Source organism: Saccopteryx bilineata, chromosome 2 (assembly GCF_036850765.1).
Source record: "Saccopteryx bilineata isolate mSacBil1 chromosome 2, mSacBil1_pri_phased_curated, whole genome shotgun sequence".
NCBI classification, from domain to species: Eukaryota; Metazoa; Chordata; class Mammalia; order Chiroptera; family Emballonuridae; genus Saccopteryx; species Saccopteryx bilineata.
In genome coordinates this window covers 341,522,968-341,542,796 of record NC_089491.1, presented here as the reverse complement: position 1 = coordinate 341,542,796, position 19,829 = coordinate 341,522,968, and the positions used below count along the sequence as shown (strand labels likewise).

At 50.6% G+C, this 19,829-nt stretch overlaps 1 protein-coding gene across 5 annotated transcripts in view; it reads left to right on the top strand.

Annotated features, from left to right (window-relative positions):
* HIPK2 (homeodomain interacting protein kinase 2) overlaps positions 1-19,438 on the top strand; it is a 174,160-nt gene extending 154,722 nt beyond the window's left edge. For all 5 annotated transcript variants that reach the window (XM_066262437.1, XM_066262436.1, XM_066262434.1 and 2 more), the window contains exons 13-15: positions 4,271-4,515; positions 5,646-5,806; positions 7,829-19,438. In XM_066262437.1, coding sequence (XP_066118534.1) covers positions 4,271-4,515; positions 5,646-5,806; positions 7,829-8,299 — 877 coding nt within the window. In that variant the 3' untranslated portion in view covers positions 8,300-19,438. The remainder of the gene's footprint in view (positions 1-4,270; positions 4,516-5,645; positions 5,807-7,828) is intronic.
* The last annotated feature ends 391 nt before the right edge of the window (positions 19,439-19,829 follow it).

Below are 19,829 nucleotides of genomic sequence, written 5' to 3'. Positions count from 1 at the left end.
TGTGTGCTCGTTTTTAAAGTGACTGCTTTAGCAGTTTCCCATTTGTCCTCTACTCTGCACAGTGTATTGAGGTCGAGCACAAAGATTTCTAACAATAGAAGAGATTAAAAACAGCTATCAAATTAACTCACCTTTTCCAAACCTGTCTCCTATAGATCCAAAGAGGTTAGTAAGTCAGCATTAGACTGTGTTGTACCTATTTGCTTGTTAGAGGGACTTCCCAGCTCCAATAAAAGGGGTGGGACCCACAAAGAGTGTGTAGAGGCTTTGTATCACACTCCTTGATATTAAGACATGGACCACCAGGATTACTCAACCTCTTTGGTGGGAAGGTTCATTGCCTGTTGGATGTCTGTGAAGAGATGGCCCTACCTTCTAGACCCCTGGTCAGCAAACTGCGGCTCACGAGCCACATGTGGGTCTTAGGCCCCTTGAGTGTGGCTCTTCCACAAAATATCACGTGTGGGTGCTACTTCGATAAGGAATGTACCTACCTATATAGTTTAAGTTTAAAAAATTTGGCTCTCAAAAGAAATTTCAATTGTTGTACTGTTGATATTTGGCTCTGTTGACTAATGAGTTTCTCGACCACTGTAATCTAGACCAATGGTTTTCAGCGTTTTTATACTTGGGGACTGGTGAAAATAAAATTATTTTGGGGACCGCTAAGGGAGAAATCACCCTGAGCATAAGCGAATTCAGCTAAGGGTCTCTAATCTTCATACAACATCAGGGTAGTTAACTCTTTTGTGAACTTGCATGAAATTTCTGACGGACCGGTCCCTGGACCAGTGGTTGAAAACACTGCTCTAGACCAAGCTGTCAGTGGTTAGAAGACTTGCCAGAAAGCCATCCGTGAGTGACAGGAAGCTCACTGATTCACGAAGTGGCCACTGCCTATTCAGATAGTTCCAGTTGTCAGAACATTCTTACTCATGTTGAGCTAAAGATTCTCCACAATTTCCAAATAGAAGTGAAGACTGAATTTGAATTGTATGTGCATGTGGTGTTTTTAATTTGCTCATTTTCTAAACTACTTAGAGCCTAAGGAAGATATGGTCAGCAGGAATTGACCAGGCCTGGGTCTACATGTAAGGGATTGATTTTCTCTCCAAATTAGAAATAAAACAAATACTGTGTATGTGTCTTTAATAATGAGAGACAGATGATGGACAGGCAGACAGACAGGAAGGGAGAGATGAGAAGCCTCAATGTGTTGCAGCATTTGTTAGTTGGTCATTGATTGCTTTCTCATATGTGCCTTGATCAGGGGGCTCCAGCTGACGCTTGCTCAAGCCAGCGACCTTTGGGCTTATGCCAGTGACCATGGGGTCATGTCTATGATCCCACACTCAAGCCAGCAACCTTGAGGTTTTGAACCTGAGTCTTTAGCATCCTAGGTTGACGCTCTACCCACTGTACCATCACCTGGCAATAAATCTTTTAAGTCATAAGAAGGATCCTCACAATGGATCCTTTAATGCCATTCTCCCTAATGGATTTCTAGCCGGTTAGAGCTGGAGGTATGTCCAAAGTCACACCAACATCCAGGCCACTGTCCAGGGTCACACGAACAAGTGGGCAGCAGAGCCAGAACTAGACACCACTCTCGGGGCACACTGAGGAGGCAGCGTCTCCATGTGAGGCCCACCCCCCCAGACACACTGCGTTTTGTGATGACTGGGTGGGCCACAGCATGTCCCTCCTCCTGACTTGACAGGCACACAGACCTCTTCCCGGTGCCCCACCTTCTCGTTCTTGTGCCACATCTCACGGCCACACCCACCCTGCTAATCCCACTCGCTTGTTTCTAAACAAGTATATGGACTTTTAAAAAATTGAGATATAATTCACATTCCATATTAGTCACTGCTTTAGAGTATATAATTCAATGGTTCTGGTGTTTTACATTAATTTCTTAAATGGTGGTAAAAAAATACATAATACAAAATGTGCCGTTTAACTATTTTTTTAAGCATATGCTTCAATGACATTCAGTGCATTCACAATGTGTGCAACCATCGCCACTATCTATTTCCAGAACTTTTCTATCACCCCAAGCAGACTCTGTACCCATTAAGCAATAACTCCCCATTCCTCCCTTGTCCCCTCTAACCTACACTCTTTCTGTGAATTTGCTTATTCTAGGTACCTCATGTAAGTGGAATCATATAGCATCTGTCCTGTTATCAACCAAAAATAGATGATCAATATACAGTATTTTATTTAGCACAATATTTCAAGGTTAATCCACACTGTAGCGTGTGTCAGAACTTTATTCACTGCTATGGCCGAATAGTATTCCATTGGATACCCCAATTTGTTTCTTCATCTGTTGATGGATACTTAGGGTATCATCCCCTCTTGGCCACTGGGATAATGCTACTGTGGTCATTGGCATAGAAGTATTTGAGTTACTGCTTTCAATTTATTTGTGTGAATATCTAAGAGCGGAATTGCTGGGTCGTATGGTAACTAGCTTTTTTTGAGGAACAAGCATATGATTTTTTTTGCATTTAAACTGTTATAAGTGGGAGGGGTAGGCCTTTATGAATTAAAATTTTATCAAAATTAATGTGAAGAGCTATAAATATGTGCTCAATCCTCACTTTTTTTGAGATCTGAACAGTTACCAACTACAGAAGCCTCTTGACAGTCTGTCATGGAAGGCTTTGTGACATCCATTATTTCTTTAACTGGTTATTTTAAAGCTTTTACTGTTTAACTTGTCATGCTTTTATATAGGAATTCCCTGTCACACCAAGCATAGACCTTTGAGATACCTAATTGATGAGGTTTAATTTCTTTCATATCAATTTTCTGGGTTATTCATAGACCAGAAACGTTCCCAGCAAGTCTGCACCTTGATTGAATTCCCTTTGCCTAGATATGTTTCTTGCAGACCTGCTTCCACATGTTAAATGAGGTAATATGACTAATAATACCAACAGCAGCTGACTTGTATAAAATACTTTGTGTTGTGCACTATTTCAAAGCCTATGACATAGCTAGTGTTATTAGCCACATTTCACTGACAAGGAGACTGAGTCAGTCACTCAGAGGTTGAAAAGCTGCCCAAGGCCACACCCCTGGCAAGTGCTGATGTTAGGCATCTAGCTATAGGGCCCTGTTCTTACCCACAGACACAGTTAGGGACCCTTCTACCCGGAACCAGGGAGGGCAGCATGTACAGCCGCCAGAGGAGTCATCCAGCCCAGATGACAGCACTGTCAGGGGCAGAGGCCACACCAGGTCACAAGGCCAGTCACTGCCCGGCTACTCCAGCCTGTTGTAGGTTAGCAGTGACCTTCTGCCCAGCTGCGTGGGGCTCCTGAGTTTGCCCACTTCTCTGCAACCCTTAGGAGGCACAACTCGACCCTGGAAAAGGTCCGGCCTGCAACTGGCCTTGTGACCTTGGCCAGTCACCTCAGTGGTGGTTGTGTCCCCATTAGGTGTCTATAAATACCAGCTTCTTCTCTTAGCAAATAAGTTGGAAACTGACCATGCTACTTAGGCAACCAATGTTTCTTAAAAATAGTTGATCAATATACAAAAATAGATGAAATTCCATTTTTAAAACCTTCACAGTAAACAACCAATTTTATATCCATCATTCCAGCAGCCTCTCTGTGAGCTTGGAGGCAGACAGAATTGGTTCCCAAAGTAACCACACAAACACAGATCTCTCAGGAAAAAGAAAAGAAAAGCAGTGGCCTAGAGCCACCTAAAGCCAGCCCCTCCTAACAGTTTATTAAGTTTCAGGATAAAGAGCAGGGGTGCAGATCAAACCCCACATAGGCATCCTCCTGGCAGGAGCCCCTCTGACCACCCAGACGCGGTGCATTTCCCTCGGATCAGGGGGCTCTCAGAGGCCCTGGATGGCCTGCATCACAGCCAGCCCACACAACACTGTCACGGCAAAGGGAGGACCAGTGACGTCACGTCTAGCCCCGGTTTCCTTTTTCAGCATGGCCGAGCTGTGTCGGGGATCAGCCTCCCCAGAACCTCACTTTTCTTCCATTCCTGTCTCTGCCTCGTGCTTCCTCCCAGACAGGGTTTGGCCACCCCAGGGAGAGCTCAGTCCCAGCTGCCACCCTCTCTCATATCAGACAGGCGGCCCTTGTAGAGAGCAGCCCGGTTTTGGAGAGCAGAAGTCCCATTCCTGCTCTGTCCCCAGGGCGCAAGAGGGGCTTCTCCCCCAGCCACGCTCTGAATTGCCGGGTTGGTGTCTCACTGCTCACAGCTTGGCTCTGTCCCTGTCCCCTTCCAGCACTGTCTCCAAGCAGAGGAAGAACGTCATCAGCTGCGTCACAGTCCACGACTCTCCGTACTCCGACTCCTCCAGCAACACCAGCCCCTACTCTGTGCAGCACCGCGCTGGGCACAACGCCAACGCCTTCGACACCAAGGGGAGCCTAGAGAGCCACTGCACTGGGAACCCCCGGACCATCATCGTGCCACCCCTGAAAACCCAGGCTAGCGAAGTGCTGGTGGAATGTGACAGTTTGGTGCCAGGTAATCCGGGGACCAGGCCCAGGCCAGCCAGGAGCCCTCTGGAGGCTACTGGCGGTTTTGTTACAGGAGAGCTGTCATGGCAATGCTTCCAGGTGGGCAACACAGCGGCCAGAGCCGGCTCTAGCTCTGTCAGGAAGACTTCCCTGGGCCATCCACTCTCTGCTACATTTTACCTCATCAATGGATGGATAGAGGCGGGGGTTGCAGAGAGTTAGTAGCCAGAATAAAACAAGTCCTCAGGTAGCCCTGCACACTCCCCAGTTTAAAGATCACAGCCTTAAATATGCACAGCTTGGTGCGAAGGGCTCTCCTGCTTAATAAGCACAAGCTCCCAGGACCATGATTGGCCTATTAATGGAGCTGGAAGAGAAGGAGATGTCCCTCCCTCATCTGCAATCCAAAATCGAAAAGAGTGCAGAAAACCAGATTTTAAGTTTACAGCTGGTGAACTCAGTCGGTAGTAAACACCTGGCCTGACCCAGCAAGAAGCTATTCATGGCCTTTGTCACAATCACACTTGTGTCATGGTCATAGCTGTGCCACGTAGGGAAATGTCCCAGTCCTGTGGCAGAAATATTCATGTGTCTGAGGTCAGGATGGTGTCACGGCTCCGCCGGGGCTAACCTCATATATTAGATTTGTAACAAACGACCTTTCTGAAATCAAAAATTCTAAATTTGAGAAATGTCTGGCCCCAGGGATTTCAGATCCAGATTGAGTTTTGTGAGTCAAGGATGCCTCCGTTTCAAGATATCTTGGGAATTCTATAACAGTACTGATTCTTTAAAAAATATATAATAATTGGCTATTACTAAAAACTAATGTGAGGAAAACCTTAATGCAGATCATGTAGGAATTGATTTTTTTTTTTAAGTGGCCAATGCTAAACTTCTCTTATCCCTTTAAAACAAGATAGAGGGTGCATAGAAGAGTGGCCAGATTTCCAGGTCGGAATCTCCTGGCTCTGGGCTTTGTTGGTCACCATGGAAGGTGACAGATGGTGGTGAAACTTACGGGCTGCTCTCAGAAACGGGTTCCTTCAGGGAAGGCCCTGTGGCCCCTAGAGGGGTAGTGTCCCCTGGGCAGCTGAGGACCCATGCCCTTTCTGTGACCTGTTTCTCCCAACCCAGTCAACACCAGTCACCACTCGTCCTCATACAAGTCCAAGTCCTCCAGCAACGTGACCTCCACCAGCGGTCACTCTTCAGGGAGCTCGTCTGGAGCCATTGCCTACCGGCAGCAGCGGCCAGGACCCCACTTCCAGCAGCAGCAGCCGCTCAACCTCAGCCAGGTAAGCCCCTCTGATGGCCGCCTCCCCTGCTCCCTCTGTCTGCAGCCTTAAGGGGGTCACTGTGGGGACACTTGCCCAACTCAGAGCCGCAGCCCCTCTAGAGGTGGCAGGAAGTGCCCTGAGTGACCGCTGGTGTTTTCCTTTCTCCATGGGTCGCCCATGGGAACGTCACAGAGGTGCCTTGTCTGAGCAGCAGGCGCCCGTGCTAAAATTAGAGTGGCCCACATCTTGCTAGTTCTGCCCGGCACAGGGTGAAACCCTGCATCCTGGCCCAGTCCAGCCAGACACCAGGGACAAGCCTGCAGTTCAGCGGTCGCGATCACTGCTTCCTTACACTGGAGGCCACACACCCGCAGCCCCAAACCCAGGGAAAGAGTCGAGGTTTGGGGGAAGGCGGAGTATGAGTTAAGCGGTGTCCCCGCGGGCAGAGCTGGCCTGTAAGAGTTAGCTCAGGTCTGATTGCAAAGTGCACTCGCGGGCCTGTGTTAGAAGCCATGGAGGTGAGGTAAATGAGGGTTTGTGCTCAGAAACCCCTCATGCCAAGTGCTGGGTTGTAAACCAAGGCTGCGACCCTGTCACCAGGACTGAGGTTCCTTCCCCTGGTGTGAAAGGGCTGCTACCTTTGTACCAATATGACTTCAAACAGCAGTGTCCCTGAGGGTCTCAGTTTTAGAGCATCAACTTTCAGAGAGACCAAGTGTCACTCAGAGAGGCTCTTTTGCCACATCACACTGCAGTGCGGCCTCGGGAGACGCACTGTAGCCAGCTTTGATGTGTGTCATCTGGCCTGGGGGACACTGGACATGCGCCATTCTGAGTCCAGGCTGATTTTACTTCCCAGAACACCAGGGAGCCACCTTCTGTTACTCCCACTACTCTGGCCTCCCCTCTCCCTCCTCCCTTATCCCCTCTCCTTCTTCCTTCTTCCCCTCTACCCCCTCCCTCCTCCACTCTCCTTCCTCCTCTCCCCTCTCCCTCCTCCCTTATTCCCTCTCCTTCTTCCTTCTTCCCCTCTACCCCCTCCCTCCTCCTCTCCTTCCTCCTCTCCCCTCTCCCTCCTCCCTTATCCCCTCCTTCTTCCTTCTTCCCCTCTACCCCCTCCCTCCTCCCCTCTCCTTCTTCCTCTCCCCTCTCCCTCCTCCCTTATCCCCTCTACTCCTTCCCTCCTCCCCTCTCCTTCCTCCTCTCCCCTCTCCCTCCTCCCTTATTCCCTCTCCTTCTTCCTTCTTCCCCTCTACCCCCTCCCTCCTCCTCTCTCCTTCCTCCTCTCCCCTCTCCCTCCTCCCTTATCCCCTCTCCTTCTTCCTTCTTCCCCTCTACCCCCTCCCTCCTCCCCTCTCCTTCCTCCTCTCCCCTCTCCTTCCTCTCTCTCCCCTTTCCCTCCTCCCCTATCCCCTCTCCCCCTCACCTTCCTCTTCCCCTTTCTTCTCTCTTCCCCTCTCCCCCCTCCCCCCCTCCCTGCCCTCACTTCGGCCTCCTCCCCTCCTCTCCTACTCCCTCTCCCCCCCGCCCTCACTTCCGCCTCCTCCCCTCCTCTCCTCCCTCTCCCCGCCTTCACTTCCGCCTCCTCCCCTCCTCTCCTATCCCCTCTCCCCCTTCCGCCCTCACTTCCGCCTCCTCCCCTCCTCTCCTATCCCCTCTCCCCCTGCCGCCCTCACTTCCGCCTCCTCCCCTCCTCTCCTACCCCCTCTCCCCCTGCCGCCCTCACTTCCGCCTCCTCCCCTCCTCTCCTACTCCCTCTCCCCCCACCGCCCTCACTTCCGCCTCCTCCCCTCCTCTCCTACTCCCTCTCCCCGCCCTCACTTCCGCCTCCTCCCCTCCTCTCCTACCCCCTCTCCCCCTGCCGCCCTCACTTCCGCCTCCTCCCCTCCTCTCCTACTCCCTCTCCCCCCACCGCCCTCACTTCCGCCTCCTCCCCTCCTCTCCTACTCCCTCTCCCCGCCCTCACTTCCGCCTCCCCCCCTCCTCTCCTATGTGTCCAGCCCCCAGTGCAGCCCTCTCCTGGTGCTTCTCCTTGTCCAGGCTCAGCAGCACATCACCGCAGAGCGCACGGGGAGCCACCGACGGCAGCAGGCCTACATCACCCCCACGATGGCCCAGGCTCCGTACTCCTTCCCGCACAACAGCCCCAGCCACGGCACTGTGCACCCCCACCTGGCTGCCGCCGCCGCCGCCGCCCACCTCCCTACCCAGCCCCACCTCTACACCTACACGGCGCCCGCAGCCCTGGGCTCCACTGGCACCGTGGCCCACCTGGTGGCCTCCCAAGGCTCGGCACGTCACACCGTGCAGCACACTGCCTACCCTGCCAGCATCGTCCACCAGGTCCCAGTGAGCATGGGCCCCCGGGTCCTGCCCTCGCCCACCATCCATCCGAATCAGTATCCAGCCCAGTTCGCCCACCAGACCTACATCAGCGCCTCTCCAGCCTCCACCGTCTACACTGGATACCCACTGAGCCCCGCCAAGGTCAACCAGTACCCTTACATATAAACACTGGGAGGGGAGGGGAGGGGAGGGGGAGCATGGCCGAGGGGAGGAGGGGCAGGAGGAGGGACCTTGGTGGGAGCTGGGCTTTTTATACTGAAGATGCCGCACAGAAGCAATGCAAACGGGGTGGGGAGGGGCCCGGGAGCAGGGACGGGACACGGATGAAACTTGAACTAGGAAGTGGGAGGACTCAGAGCAGAGAAGAGAACGTTTTAAAAAAGGAAGGGATTCAGGAGCGGGGGATGGGAATCTATGCTTTTTATTTTAAAAAAAAGAAAAAGTAAAAAAAAGAAAACGTCAATAACAAAAACGCAGCTGGCGAACCCATTCTGCAGCAAACTGGAAAGGAGGAGAGAGCGACGGAGGAGTCCGCATGTGGGGGCCCAGTTTCTGAAGAACTTTATCTATGAACTTTTCAAAGATTATTTTCATATGGCAGCAAGTGACATTTAAGAATCTGCTGTCAGGGGACACCTGATATGGAAATCCAATAGATTTTTAATTACTGAACGTAAGAATTAGGGATTTTTCCAGAACTTGAAAGAGTCAGTAGCTCTCCAGAAGTTCAGGCCACAGCTGATGTTGTGGCGGTTGGTCTGGGTTCCGCTGAGCCTGGTTCTGGCTCACAGGTCAGGACTGATAGGGGCGTGGCCAGGCGGAAGGCAGCCCCCACCCTCCCCAGAGGGCACATTTTCTCTTTCAGAGCATTCTGGAAAAATCCCTAAGCAATGTTATTCCTCCACTGTCATTAATAACGTGTGTTGCAAACTTGAGTTCTTACTCTTTCCTGAAGATTTGTTTTCTCCTTGAATCCACCCCTAGTCACCTACCGTAGGGCTAGCGGCCGTCGCGACACCCTAGTGGAATGTAGCACTCAGCACCCTCGTCTTCTGCTTTGTGTTCAATTCCAGTGATACCAATAGACTATTCCTCAGTGTAATTGCACAAAAAAAAAAAAGTGATATAACATAGGCATGTAACCAATGTGGTGGTCCAGGTGTGTGAGCGTGAGCAGGAGCGTGGGTGCCGCCGCACCAGCCCCTGCATCCCTGGGCACACTGACGCCACGCTCCCGCTGTCTTGACTTGACATCATTCCCTCCTAGTGCCTTACCGACGACAGACGCGTGCGAGGGTTTCCTTCCATGGTACTCCAAGAAGCTGGCGGAGGCGAGTCAGAGCCTCTCGGCTCTCTTGTGCTGTCAAAACATTGTACTCTGGTCTTTCCTTTTTTTTTTTTTTTTTAATTTTAATTTTAATTTAATACCTGTTGTCTTTCTAAGGCTGTAAGGAGCTGGCAGGGGCTAGGAGAGCCCACGGATGTTGAGAAAGACGTGGGATGGATGGTGGGGGGTGGTCCTGATGGCAGTGATGGCTTCAGTTGACTTTTTATTTGATGACAAAAGAGAGACTCCCCAGCCACACCCTCACCCCACGCAGCCCCAGTTCTCCCCCACTGTATGACAGGCTCTGCTGTTTGTGGGACCAGAGGTCCCCTCTGTGTTTTGGGAACGCTGGCCCTGCCAGGTGGCTGCCTCCTCCCTGGGGTGGAAAGGACAGAGGAGAGGAGGCCACTCGGTCTCCAGGCTCAGCACACCCCTTTTGTCAGGAGGCCTGGTCCCCAGCGCGTGTGCTCAGCCCCACCCCACGTGTCCCTGCGTCCCCATCGTCGGCGCCGCCCCAGCCCCTGGCTCCCAGGCTGTGTCTCTGTCTCGCCCTTGCCATCTTGTCAGATCCTTCCCTCTGCAGATAAACGTCGACCTTTGTTCGCTGCTGGCTTTTCCTCATGTCCCTGCCCCCCCCCCCAACCAGGCACGACTTTGCTTTGGTATTTGAGGGCTCTGCTGGGCAGAAGGTGGGAGGGACACTTGTGAGGGTGACCAGGGGCATCTAGGCTGCACCGGGGAAAACACTCCCACCACCGACTAGGTTTCCAAAGAAATGTGTCCTTTGCCCTCTTTGCACCTTTGATACATTCTGGAAGGTTTTCGGGCTCTGAAACTGCTGGAGGTGGGGTAGGGGAGTCTCTGTTCACAACACATCACACACATGAAGGTTGGGAGACTGCCTGCTCACAGATGAGGCTTTCAATGGTGGTCCTAATAGTCTGGTTCTCCATACTGCGTCCTTAACTAACCCCAAAGCAAGTGTCCAAGGTGCAAAGAGGTGGCTCTTGGTGTTGCCGGTCCATACTTGTCCTCCCCCTCCCTTCCTCACTCTGAAGCCTCCCTTGATGATCTACTGTGAAAGGTGTTTTTATAGTGATACCCAACCGAATTCGGTGAGGAAGCCAAACCATTACCTTAGCTCTTAGCTGTGAAATGTGAAATAACTCTGGAAAATTTCCCCTCCCCCGCGGTAAATCCTACTTATCCTACAAAGAGATAGGCGCCCCCACTGGCCAGTCTGGTCCAGGCCCTGGGCTGGAAGGAAGGACACCATCTCCCTCTCACGGCGGGACAGCCCCCTCCCCGATCTTCAGGGCACAAGATGCTCAGTCAGTCGCCTCAGTCAGTCGCCTCTATCTAGAAGTGGGAGGTCATTCTGAGACGCAGGAAGATGGCCAGTCCAGAGAGGGTCAGTGGTGAAGTCAAGTCTGGAGGACCCATGAGCCAGAGCCCTCCCCTCCTCCGCCCAGGATGGGCACCAGCCTGGAAGACCCAACTGTCCGCGGCCAGGAGGCCACAGTGCCCCCACCAGCTCCTGAGCCCAGTTACACAAGTCTTGGCTGCAAATGTGTCCCCCATTTGCCTTGCTGGTGGCACCCTGGACCCCCAGCCCAGTTCACTGCAGCCCTTGCTCGGTCTGACCCTTTATGGAAAAGACAACACAGCCCCCCCCCCCCATGTTAAAGCAGGTGGCTTTTGTCTACTAAGTTGGAAATCTGACTCTCTCACCTGACTTTCTTTCCTTTACTTCCAAATCAGGAATGAAAGCTCCATGTTGCTCATAGAGATAAGATTGTTGTACTAATTATTTTGATTATTGCCATTGTGATTATTATCATTATCATCATGTTGCTATTTTAGTTGAGGTCGGAAATGCACATTTACTCCATGTATCCCTGTGTTTTCTCTTTACTATTTAAACATATTTTATTATGTCTGTGAGTATATAAGTAGACAGGAGGGACAGACAGATGTCAGACAGAAAGAAAAGGGAAGACCCAGGAATGCGGAAAATTGTTTCTTACATCCCTGTTCCACAAAGAGCTGTCGAGAAAGACCCCCACAGAGCAGAGTGGGACTGATCCCCCTCACCCCCGCGCCTGCACAAGCCAGGCTGGGCACCTGACACCATGGTCAGCGTGGAGACTGTCATTGTCTAGGTCCTCGGTGGCCTAGGAGAGAGCTGAGAAGGCCTCTCAGGGGCTGAACCCTGAGCCGTGGTTCTCTGCCACATTCCCTGTGCTTCTGAAATCTGCTACCTGGGACCTGGCCTGCCTCCCATCTGCTGTTTACCTGTCCAGCAAAAAAAAAAAAAAGCCCCTCTGTCCAGAGCTGAGCCAGCCCCTGTCCCTGTCCCAAATGGCGTCCCTTTTCCCCTCAGCGCAGAAGGAGTGGCTTATACCCTTCAGTGCAGACTGCTGTCCCCTCCTGGAAGCCGAGGTAAGGCTGCTAGACAGGCAGGACCTCCCCCCCCCACCCTGGGGAAATCTCAGCCTCACTTTGCCTCCCCCACCCCGCCACTAACCACACTGTCCACTTCCTCAGTCTCCCCCTTGCCCTTCCTACATTTCCCAGCTCACAATTCTAGGAACAAACTAGTGAGCCCAGGAAAGGTGCAGGGATGGATGATAGGAGGCCATCCCCATTGGGCCCCGACTGCACCCCGCCCAGTGCCCTGACTTTTTAAGTCAGCTTGAGTTATATACACACTGCCCACCAAACCCAGAAACTGCAGCCCCGGATGAAGAAAGGGGTTGAAATGGCCGGCTTGGCCAATAGGCAGGCAGCTGGGAGATGCTGGGCAGGGCCCAGTCCCACAGACGCTCAGCAAATGTTGGTGTGCAGCTGCTAGTCCCCGCCTGCCTTCCCGGTTCAGCGGGGGCACAGAGTGTACAGAGAGGTGGGGCCAGGAGCCCCCAGTGGGGAAGCCAGCCTCTGTACATGCTCATCAGCACTTGCCCACATCTCCCCTTCATCCTCCAACTCTGAGTCGCCCGGCAAGTAGGATGAGTCAAAGGCAGCCCATCCCCAAGACCAAGTTCTTAAGTAGAGGGATGCCAACCTAGTCCTAATGAGACCTCAAGTAATGTAGAGCAACATCCATTCTATAATTGGCTTCATCATTCTTTGCTGAAGAAACATCGTTAGAATGAGAGGGGGAAATTCAAGGCCAAGGAGAACCATGCAGTCAGAGCCTGAGGAGCCACAGGTCCACACGCTTTGGTTTGTGGGTCCTCGCTTGCTCACCTGAGTGTTAGCACCCATGTCTCCGTGCCTAGGGCCTCTTTCATGATGATTTGGCTGTTTCCAAGGGAAGGGGTGAGCAGGCTGACGCCATTACTTTTGTGGAAGAGCACGTGGTTGATCGGATTCAGAGGGGAAAGGGGTTGGGGCGAGCCAGCGGTGGTCTCCCGGGCTGGGTTTGCTTTCTGGCCTTCCTGGTGGCCGAAGGGCTCGCAGCCCGTGGGGCCAGCCAGCGCGTTCTCTGCGCCCTGGGAGACCCCACCCGCCCAGACACTGGGCCGTGGGGTGTGCGAACGGGAGGCGAGATCAGCACAGCTGCGTAGGGGCTGATTTCCCTCAACCAGGTCAGTAGAGCCGCAAACACTCGTCTTTGCACAAGCTTGTGCTGGAGGATTTGGAGTGTGTGAGTGTGAGTGAGTGGAGCAGACTTGCTTGGAAACTGGAGGAAGGCGATCAGGAGGCTTAAGGAGCTGTTACTGATGGGCTGTGGTGGATGAAACGTCACGTACCTACGGGCTGGCCCCAGCTTCCTTCGGATTCTGGCTGGTGCTGGGGGCAGGGAGGGACCTGGGACCGTTGCTGGCCCGCTCAGTGGCTGCTAGGACAGAAAACAGGTGCCCCGAGTAGCAGAGAAAATTCAACAGAGTCGAGGTTTCCTTCACAGGCCTAGCCTGGGATATCACCAGCCTAGGACATCATAGCGCCGGCAGCATAAGAGATTTTGCTGCAAAGCATTCCAGCCCTGGGGACCCAGCATGCTTCTCACTGGGTCTGTGTCTGTCCCTTCTGGTGTGTCTTACAGATTTCAGATGGGGAACCCTCAGAATTGAGCAGGCCAGAGGCGGCCTTACCAAACTGGAGAGGCAGGTGAAACCGTTCCTCTCTTTAGCCAAAGAAACCTTCTCAATGATACCTACAAATAACAGACAAAATGGCGTTCCTTTCTTTCCTTTCTGGGCAATAATGACACCGTTCACCACGCGATTCCATTTGTCTCTTTCCTCTTCATCCTGACTTTGGGGGGGGGGGGTCAGGGAAGGGTGGTTACATTTATTTCAAAACTGTACTCATCTTTTAAGAGAAGTAGAGATTAGTAAGCCTCTGCTGCTATTGGGGGACGGGAGGCACCGCACAAACGCATGAGCTTCACTAATCTCGTGTCACCGCAGGTGTGACCAAGCAGACCTGCCAGGAAGTCCGCCTGCGGGGGGGGGGGGGGGTTTGCCCCTCGCGCTGCAGCTGGGCAAAGGGTATGGCTACTTTTCCTGCCTGGATGCCCTCCCTCGGACTCTCCCTTCTAACCGCAGGCTAGTCCACAATGTCTCAGTAAGGCCATTAGAGTTCAAGATGGGGAAGCGACATGTAAACGCAATAGGAATCTCTCCAAGGCTACTGGTGCCACCACTCACTGGATAACCCAGCCTCGTAGAGGCCTCCCATGTCTTTCTTGCACCTTCCAGAAGTTCAAGAGAGCCAGCCCCACAACAGCTCTCCCCTTTGCAAGGAGGGGACCCTCCAGCAGGGCACACTTTCTCAGAGTACCTGCCCCAGAGGGACGTTGCTGAGTGCCCCCAGCTTGACTCCCACAAAAGCCTCCGAGAGCCCCTAATCTCAGACATTATGTTGACCATCTCATTTTTTAAAACCTGCGATGTCCCTCCTCTAAGTCACAGCCGACACCTGTTGAATGCTTCCGATACGCCAGACCCCAGGCCAAGCCCCGTGTGAGGGTGATGTCGCAGAGCCCCCTCATAGCCTCTCCATGTGCAAACCTCCCCCCCTTGACTGATGAGGCTGACAGTAAGAAGAAAAAAAGTAGCACATGCTAAGGGAAAGAAAATACAATGGTGGTCCGAAGTTTCCATGTGTCTAGTGAAATTTTTGTGAAGGAGGCCCAGACAGAGGTAGGATTCTGTTTGTTTTTGTTTTGTTTTTTAATGACCAGCACTGAGTGGCCTCATATTTCTGATGAAACACTGAATGATACCCCCACCAACTGTGTGCCAAACACTGTGCTCGACATTGCTCACAGGTGAGCTTGTTTACCTTGGTCTCCATGACAACCTGTAAAATCAGCAATATCAGCCCCGTTCCAGATGAGGCAGCTGGCGTGGAGAGCTGGTGGCCCACCCAGCGTCACCCCGCTAGCTGGCGGGAACCAGCCTGGAATCCGGGTCTGCCCAGCTCCAACACCGGGCCCGCTGCCACCAGCCTCCGCGTCTCCTACATGTAAGTGCAAAGAACGGTCTGGAGGAGCGTCCCTGCCCGTCCCCGCCCCTGCGTGCAACGCGGCAAGTCTGGTGGAGAGGGATCCCCGGCCGGATGCAGGCAGAGGGGCAGGCCTAGTCTTTGCTTTTAGAGAAAACCGTAGGGGTGTTTCTTCTGGTTCTTGTAGAAGTCATATCAGGTTCCTTTCCAGTGTACCCATTAGTGTTAGGACTGCTGCTACCATAAACTCTTGTGAGAATGAAGAGGAAAAAATTTAAAAAGTGTGCTTTCCTTCTTTTAAAAAAAATTTTTCTTGCTTATAGTTAATTATAGAAAGGCAATACTAAAGGTATATATTTTTTTCAAAATGCTATTTTTGACTGCACTGATACGTATGACAACTCTGGTCTCTGTAATCGATCCACTCTTCAGCTCTGGGTAGAACCAGATGCAGGATTCACACCAAATTTGTAAATACTGTGTGTGGGTCTGGTGTCCAGGAACTTATTTCTTTGTGTAAAAATTAAAAAAAAAAAAAAAGGAGGAGAAAGACAAGATGATTTCTAGAAAGAGGGAGCAATGGTTGTGTAAACTGAGGAAACCCAGCCAAGTTTGAGGGCAGAAGGAAGGAGTCTTTTGCCGAAGTCTGTGATGGGTAGTAATAAAGAACGTTTTTATTTGGGTTGAAAGGTGACAAGAATTTAGGGATGCTTTAGGACTAGGTTTTTAAATTTTTTGAAAAACTCGCACCATTTGATATAAAACATCTCGGTGGTTTTGGGTGGGTTTTTTTTTTTTTTCTTTTAAAAATGTCTTTATTGATTGGCTTGTCTGCCTAAATCCTTAGGTAGTTTACACAAGTTGTAGAATCTTCTAGAACTTGAACTCCATCAGAAGCAAACCCATCTCATCGGAATTTGAGATCCTGGTTGGTTTAAAGATTTTTTAAAAGGAAGATTTTAGATACATTATCTTACACAAACTGTGACCTAATGGCAATAATTACCTCAAATGTGGGCATTCATCCTGATTTTAGCCTTTTTTGAAATCATGTAGCCAGCTTGATCTTGGGATTTAAAAAGACTATGAACTCTGTGTGGACTGAAAATGATGATTAATGCACACCCTGGTCATTGTTGCTTAAGTGAATTCTGAAAATAGCTAATCTTTGCAACAACAAAAAAATTTAAACCAAGGAAGAGATTATGCTTTGTGTGTTGTAATCAAATGTGATATTCAAATGCACGTTAAGTAAATATGTTTTTAGCTGCTGTAAAATGCTGTTAGCCTTCTAAGATACCAAGAGAGTCACATTTTAAATGCATACTCTAAATAATGGACTGTGGATACTTAAGCATATTTCTGGCTACATTTTATAGTTCAAGTGTTTTATAGTTTACATTTAAACTGGTACTTTTTAAAGAAAAATTTCTGTTTCTGACATCTTCAAACCCCAGCTGCCGCCTCTTCAGTTGCAAGCCGTGTAGCCCAAGGCAGGGGTGCCCCACCCACCCTGCTGTGCTGGGTAGCCCAACACGAGCATTCCCTCCTGTGGTACCGGTTTCCATGTGAACGCGAGAGAATATGAAAGGATTTCCAGGTTAAGCCCCCAGCCCGGACCAGAGGCCATGTCCTATCCACGCCTGTCTTCAAGGTCTTCGAAAAGGCTTAGTGAACAGACCCCCGCTCCACTGACTTTTGTCTTGATTTGAATGTTTAACTTATTAATGATCCACTGACTTCCCGTCACTAGGCAGTAGGAGACACTGGGATTCAGGTGGCCCCGAAGGTACAGCTGCTGTTTCTAGCCCTCGCTCCCTCCGGCAACATCCTGAGGGGTGTTGTGCAGGGGGCAAGTCCTCCACCCCATGCCCATCCTCACTGGCTAGGTTTTCCATATCTGCTGACACACTGAACTCTGTTCTTCTTTGAAACAAAACAAAAGCAAAAGGCTGTTTTTCCTTTCTAGTTGACAGAGTAGAAACTCAGATTTGAAGCCTAGGTCAGGGAGAGGAGGGACCTGCACTCCTTCCTAGAGTCTGTGAGTGCTGCTGAGAGGGGGCTGGGGAACCAAGGGCCCGTGGGGGGGGGGGGGGGGGGCAGAGGGCCATCCAAGTGAAGATCATCATTGAAAAGGCTCCAGAGCCAGGCCCCTCCTGCAGGAACAGGGAGCAGACAGGACAGGGGTTCCCCTAAGAGTGCTGGTGCGTTCTGTGTGTTTTGTGAGGAGGACCTGCTGTGAACTGAAGGGCAGTTCCTTTGGCAGAGGAGACCCTGCAAACAGGACCACCGGGACCAGGGGACAGTCTGGTCTGCGTGTGCGTGTGGTTTTTCTGAAATGCATTTGCTTTTTTCCCTGTGAACTCTGTTGATTACAGTTTTTTGTTGTTAGAAATGTTACCGTGAAATACATTTCCTCTCCCCCCCCCCCCCAATGGCACTCCCGCTTTCCTCTGGCTGGTTTTCTCCTTTGCTGTAATTAACCAAATGAATTCTACGCTATTGTCTTTGGGCTGAACCATGTTTAAAAAAAAAAAAAACTTGCGGTACAGAAATTGGCTTTAAAAAAAAGAAAGAAAAGAAATATAGTGTATCTGAAAAATGGCTGTCACTGCTGGCTCTAGTCTGTCAGCCGGTCCCCACACGAACCTCTGCCCACACTGCCTCCCCTTCCTTGTGTCGGGGTCTCTGTCCCCGTGGCCACCAGCCTCTGCCCTGTTGTCACCACAGCCCCATGGACAGCCGCCCAGGAAGAAGGGCCCACGAAGCTTTGTGAGGGTGGTTTTGCCTCCCCATTGGATAGTCGCCTGTGTGGTTGAAGGGGCAAGGGACATCACCATTGTTATTTTTATTATTATTATTATTATTTTAATAGTTTGGCTCAGGTTATAAGGGAGAACTTGGGAAGTGAAAAGTGACTTGACCGTGTCCATTCTTTGTAGCTTTCTGTGACTTCTGAATGGAACATAGTGTCCCCCACCCACCCTGCTTCCCAGCGGGCGCTCCTGTTGGCGACACCTCTGCTCCCGTCACGTGGTTTCTCCCCACCCCTCACCATCCTCACTGTGTTAACTGCTCGTTTCCATTTTCTGCGTGGCTTTCCCAGGGCACAATCATTTCTAGCCCCCAAAGCAACTCCTCACCCTCTGTGTGTGTGTGCATCTTTTTAACCAAATGAAGTAGACCAGGAAGTCACACTTTGGGGCAGCAGAATTTCTAGTTTAGTAGAGAATCACTGTATAGATAGAGATGTTGATATATATGTTTGTGTATATATATATCAAACCAAATTGTGGCTAGGAGAAGCATAGCTTTACGGAGGAGGAAGAGGGGACGGCCCCAGGCTGCACCTGCCACATGGGGGCCTGAGGTGTGTCGCTGGGCGCTGGTCCCCCAGCCCAGCCCAGTGGAGGCAGGTGGCCCTGAAGGGCACCACTGCTCTCTCTGGGTCCCCAGCGCCAAGGGCATAGGTGAGTGAGGGAGGCGACAAACCAGAATGACTGGAATTTTCCACCCTGATCTGCTCTGACCACATGTATCGAGCTGCTGCCTCTGATATTATATCACATTTCCAAAAATGGTATCCATTAGGGTGGAAAGTGAACGGATCTGTAGCAATGTTTACCTTTGGACTGCCCGTGAATTTAGGACACCTGGGTGGGAAGACTCACTCGCCAGGATAAGATCAGGGAAGAGGAGACCGGTGCCACTGGCCGCCCAGGCCCGGGACGTGGCTCCCTCCCTGCGGTCATCCTGTCTGGTCTGGGTCTTTCTGTACCAGGTCATCTCAGCTCAGTCAGCCCTCTGCAAGCCCCCAGTCTGTTGTGTTCCTTCACTGTATGGTTTCTGTAATAAAAAAGTGTTAATCCACATTAATCTTTGTGAAAATTATTGCGTGCGACAGTATTTTCTTGTGTACCTCTTACTCCTATGTGAATTGTCCCTCCTTTTTTCTTTTTTATTTATAAATGTCTACTTTTTTTAAAAAAAAAAAAAGGCAAACCAATGTGTCGTAGACCTCTATGTAACCTGCTCCTTAGTCTCATATTATAGGTATGTTATAAGGATGGATATTTTACTTGGCTTTAGAATGTTTTACAAGATGATGAATTCTTAACTGATCACGTCCTTGCTACTAAAATGCTTGTGTTTTTTCATCATGACGTCGTGTGCTTCTAAATTAATAATCATTTTCGTTGTAGAAAAATGGAGTGAATTTATATTAGTCTTGGAAACTAATAATAGCATTGTAAATTTATGAGATGATTTTAACAGAAAAAAATTATAGAAGAATAGAGTTATTTTAATTGTAATAATACTAACTGTAGGGTGGGGGGGTCCCATGTGGTGAACTATGTTATAGCTTATTACTCACAGTTTTTCTTTTTGATCATTTTTTCGGTCTCTGAGGTGAAACGAGTTATGAATTAAAATTTGTAAACTCACATATGCATATTGTATATGTGTAGCATTGTAATCACACTTTGTCTTGGAATTACATTAAACTGTTTGGAATCACTGTACACGCGGCCTGGTATACTTATTTATCCTAGAACCAGACCAAGGTATAAGACTAAAGAGGTTATTGTTATGAGCAGCATCTTTCGGAAGTTATTTAGCCCTTGGGACATTCTTTAATACATCCGAACGTGTTTCTACCCCACAACTGCATTTGCCAAGGTGACAGTGTGTGGCTGTAGCGAGAGGAGTCATCTCACTATCAGCTCCTGTGCAGCCGGCCAGTGGGCCTCCGAGCTCTGAGCCCTATCCACCCAGTCTGCTTCCAAACTCCATCCCTGATGCCTTGAGTCCCTGCTACCAGCTGCCCTACTGAGAGCTTCCCAACGTTCATTCCCGACCTGGGTGCGGGGCGTGGCCTTCCTCTGCATCTCAGTCCTGCCCTCTCACCAGCCT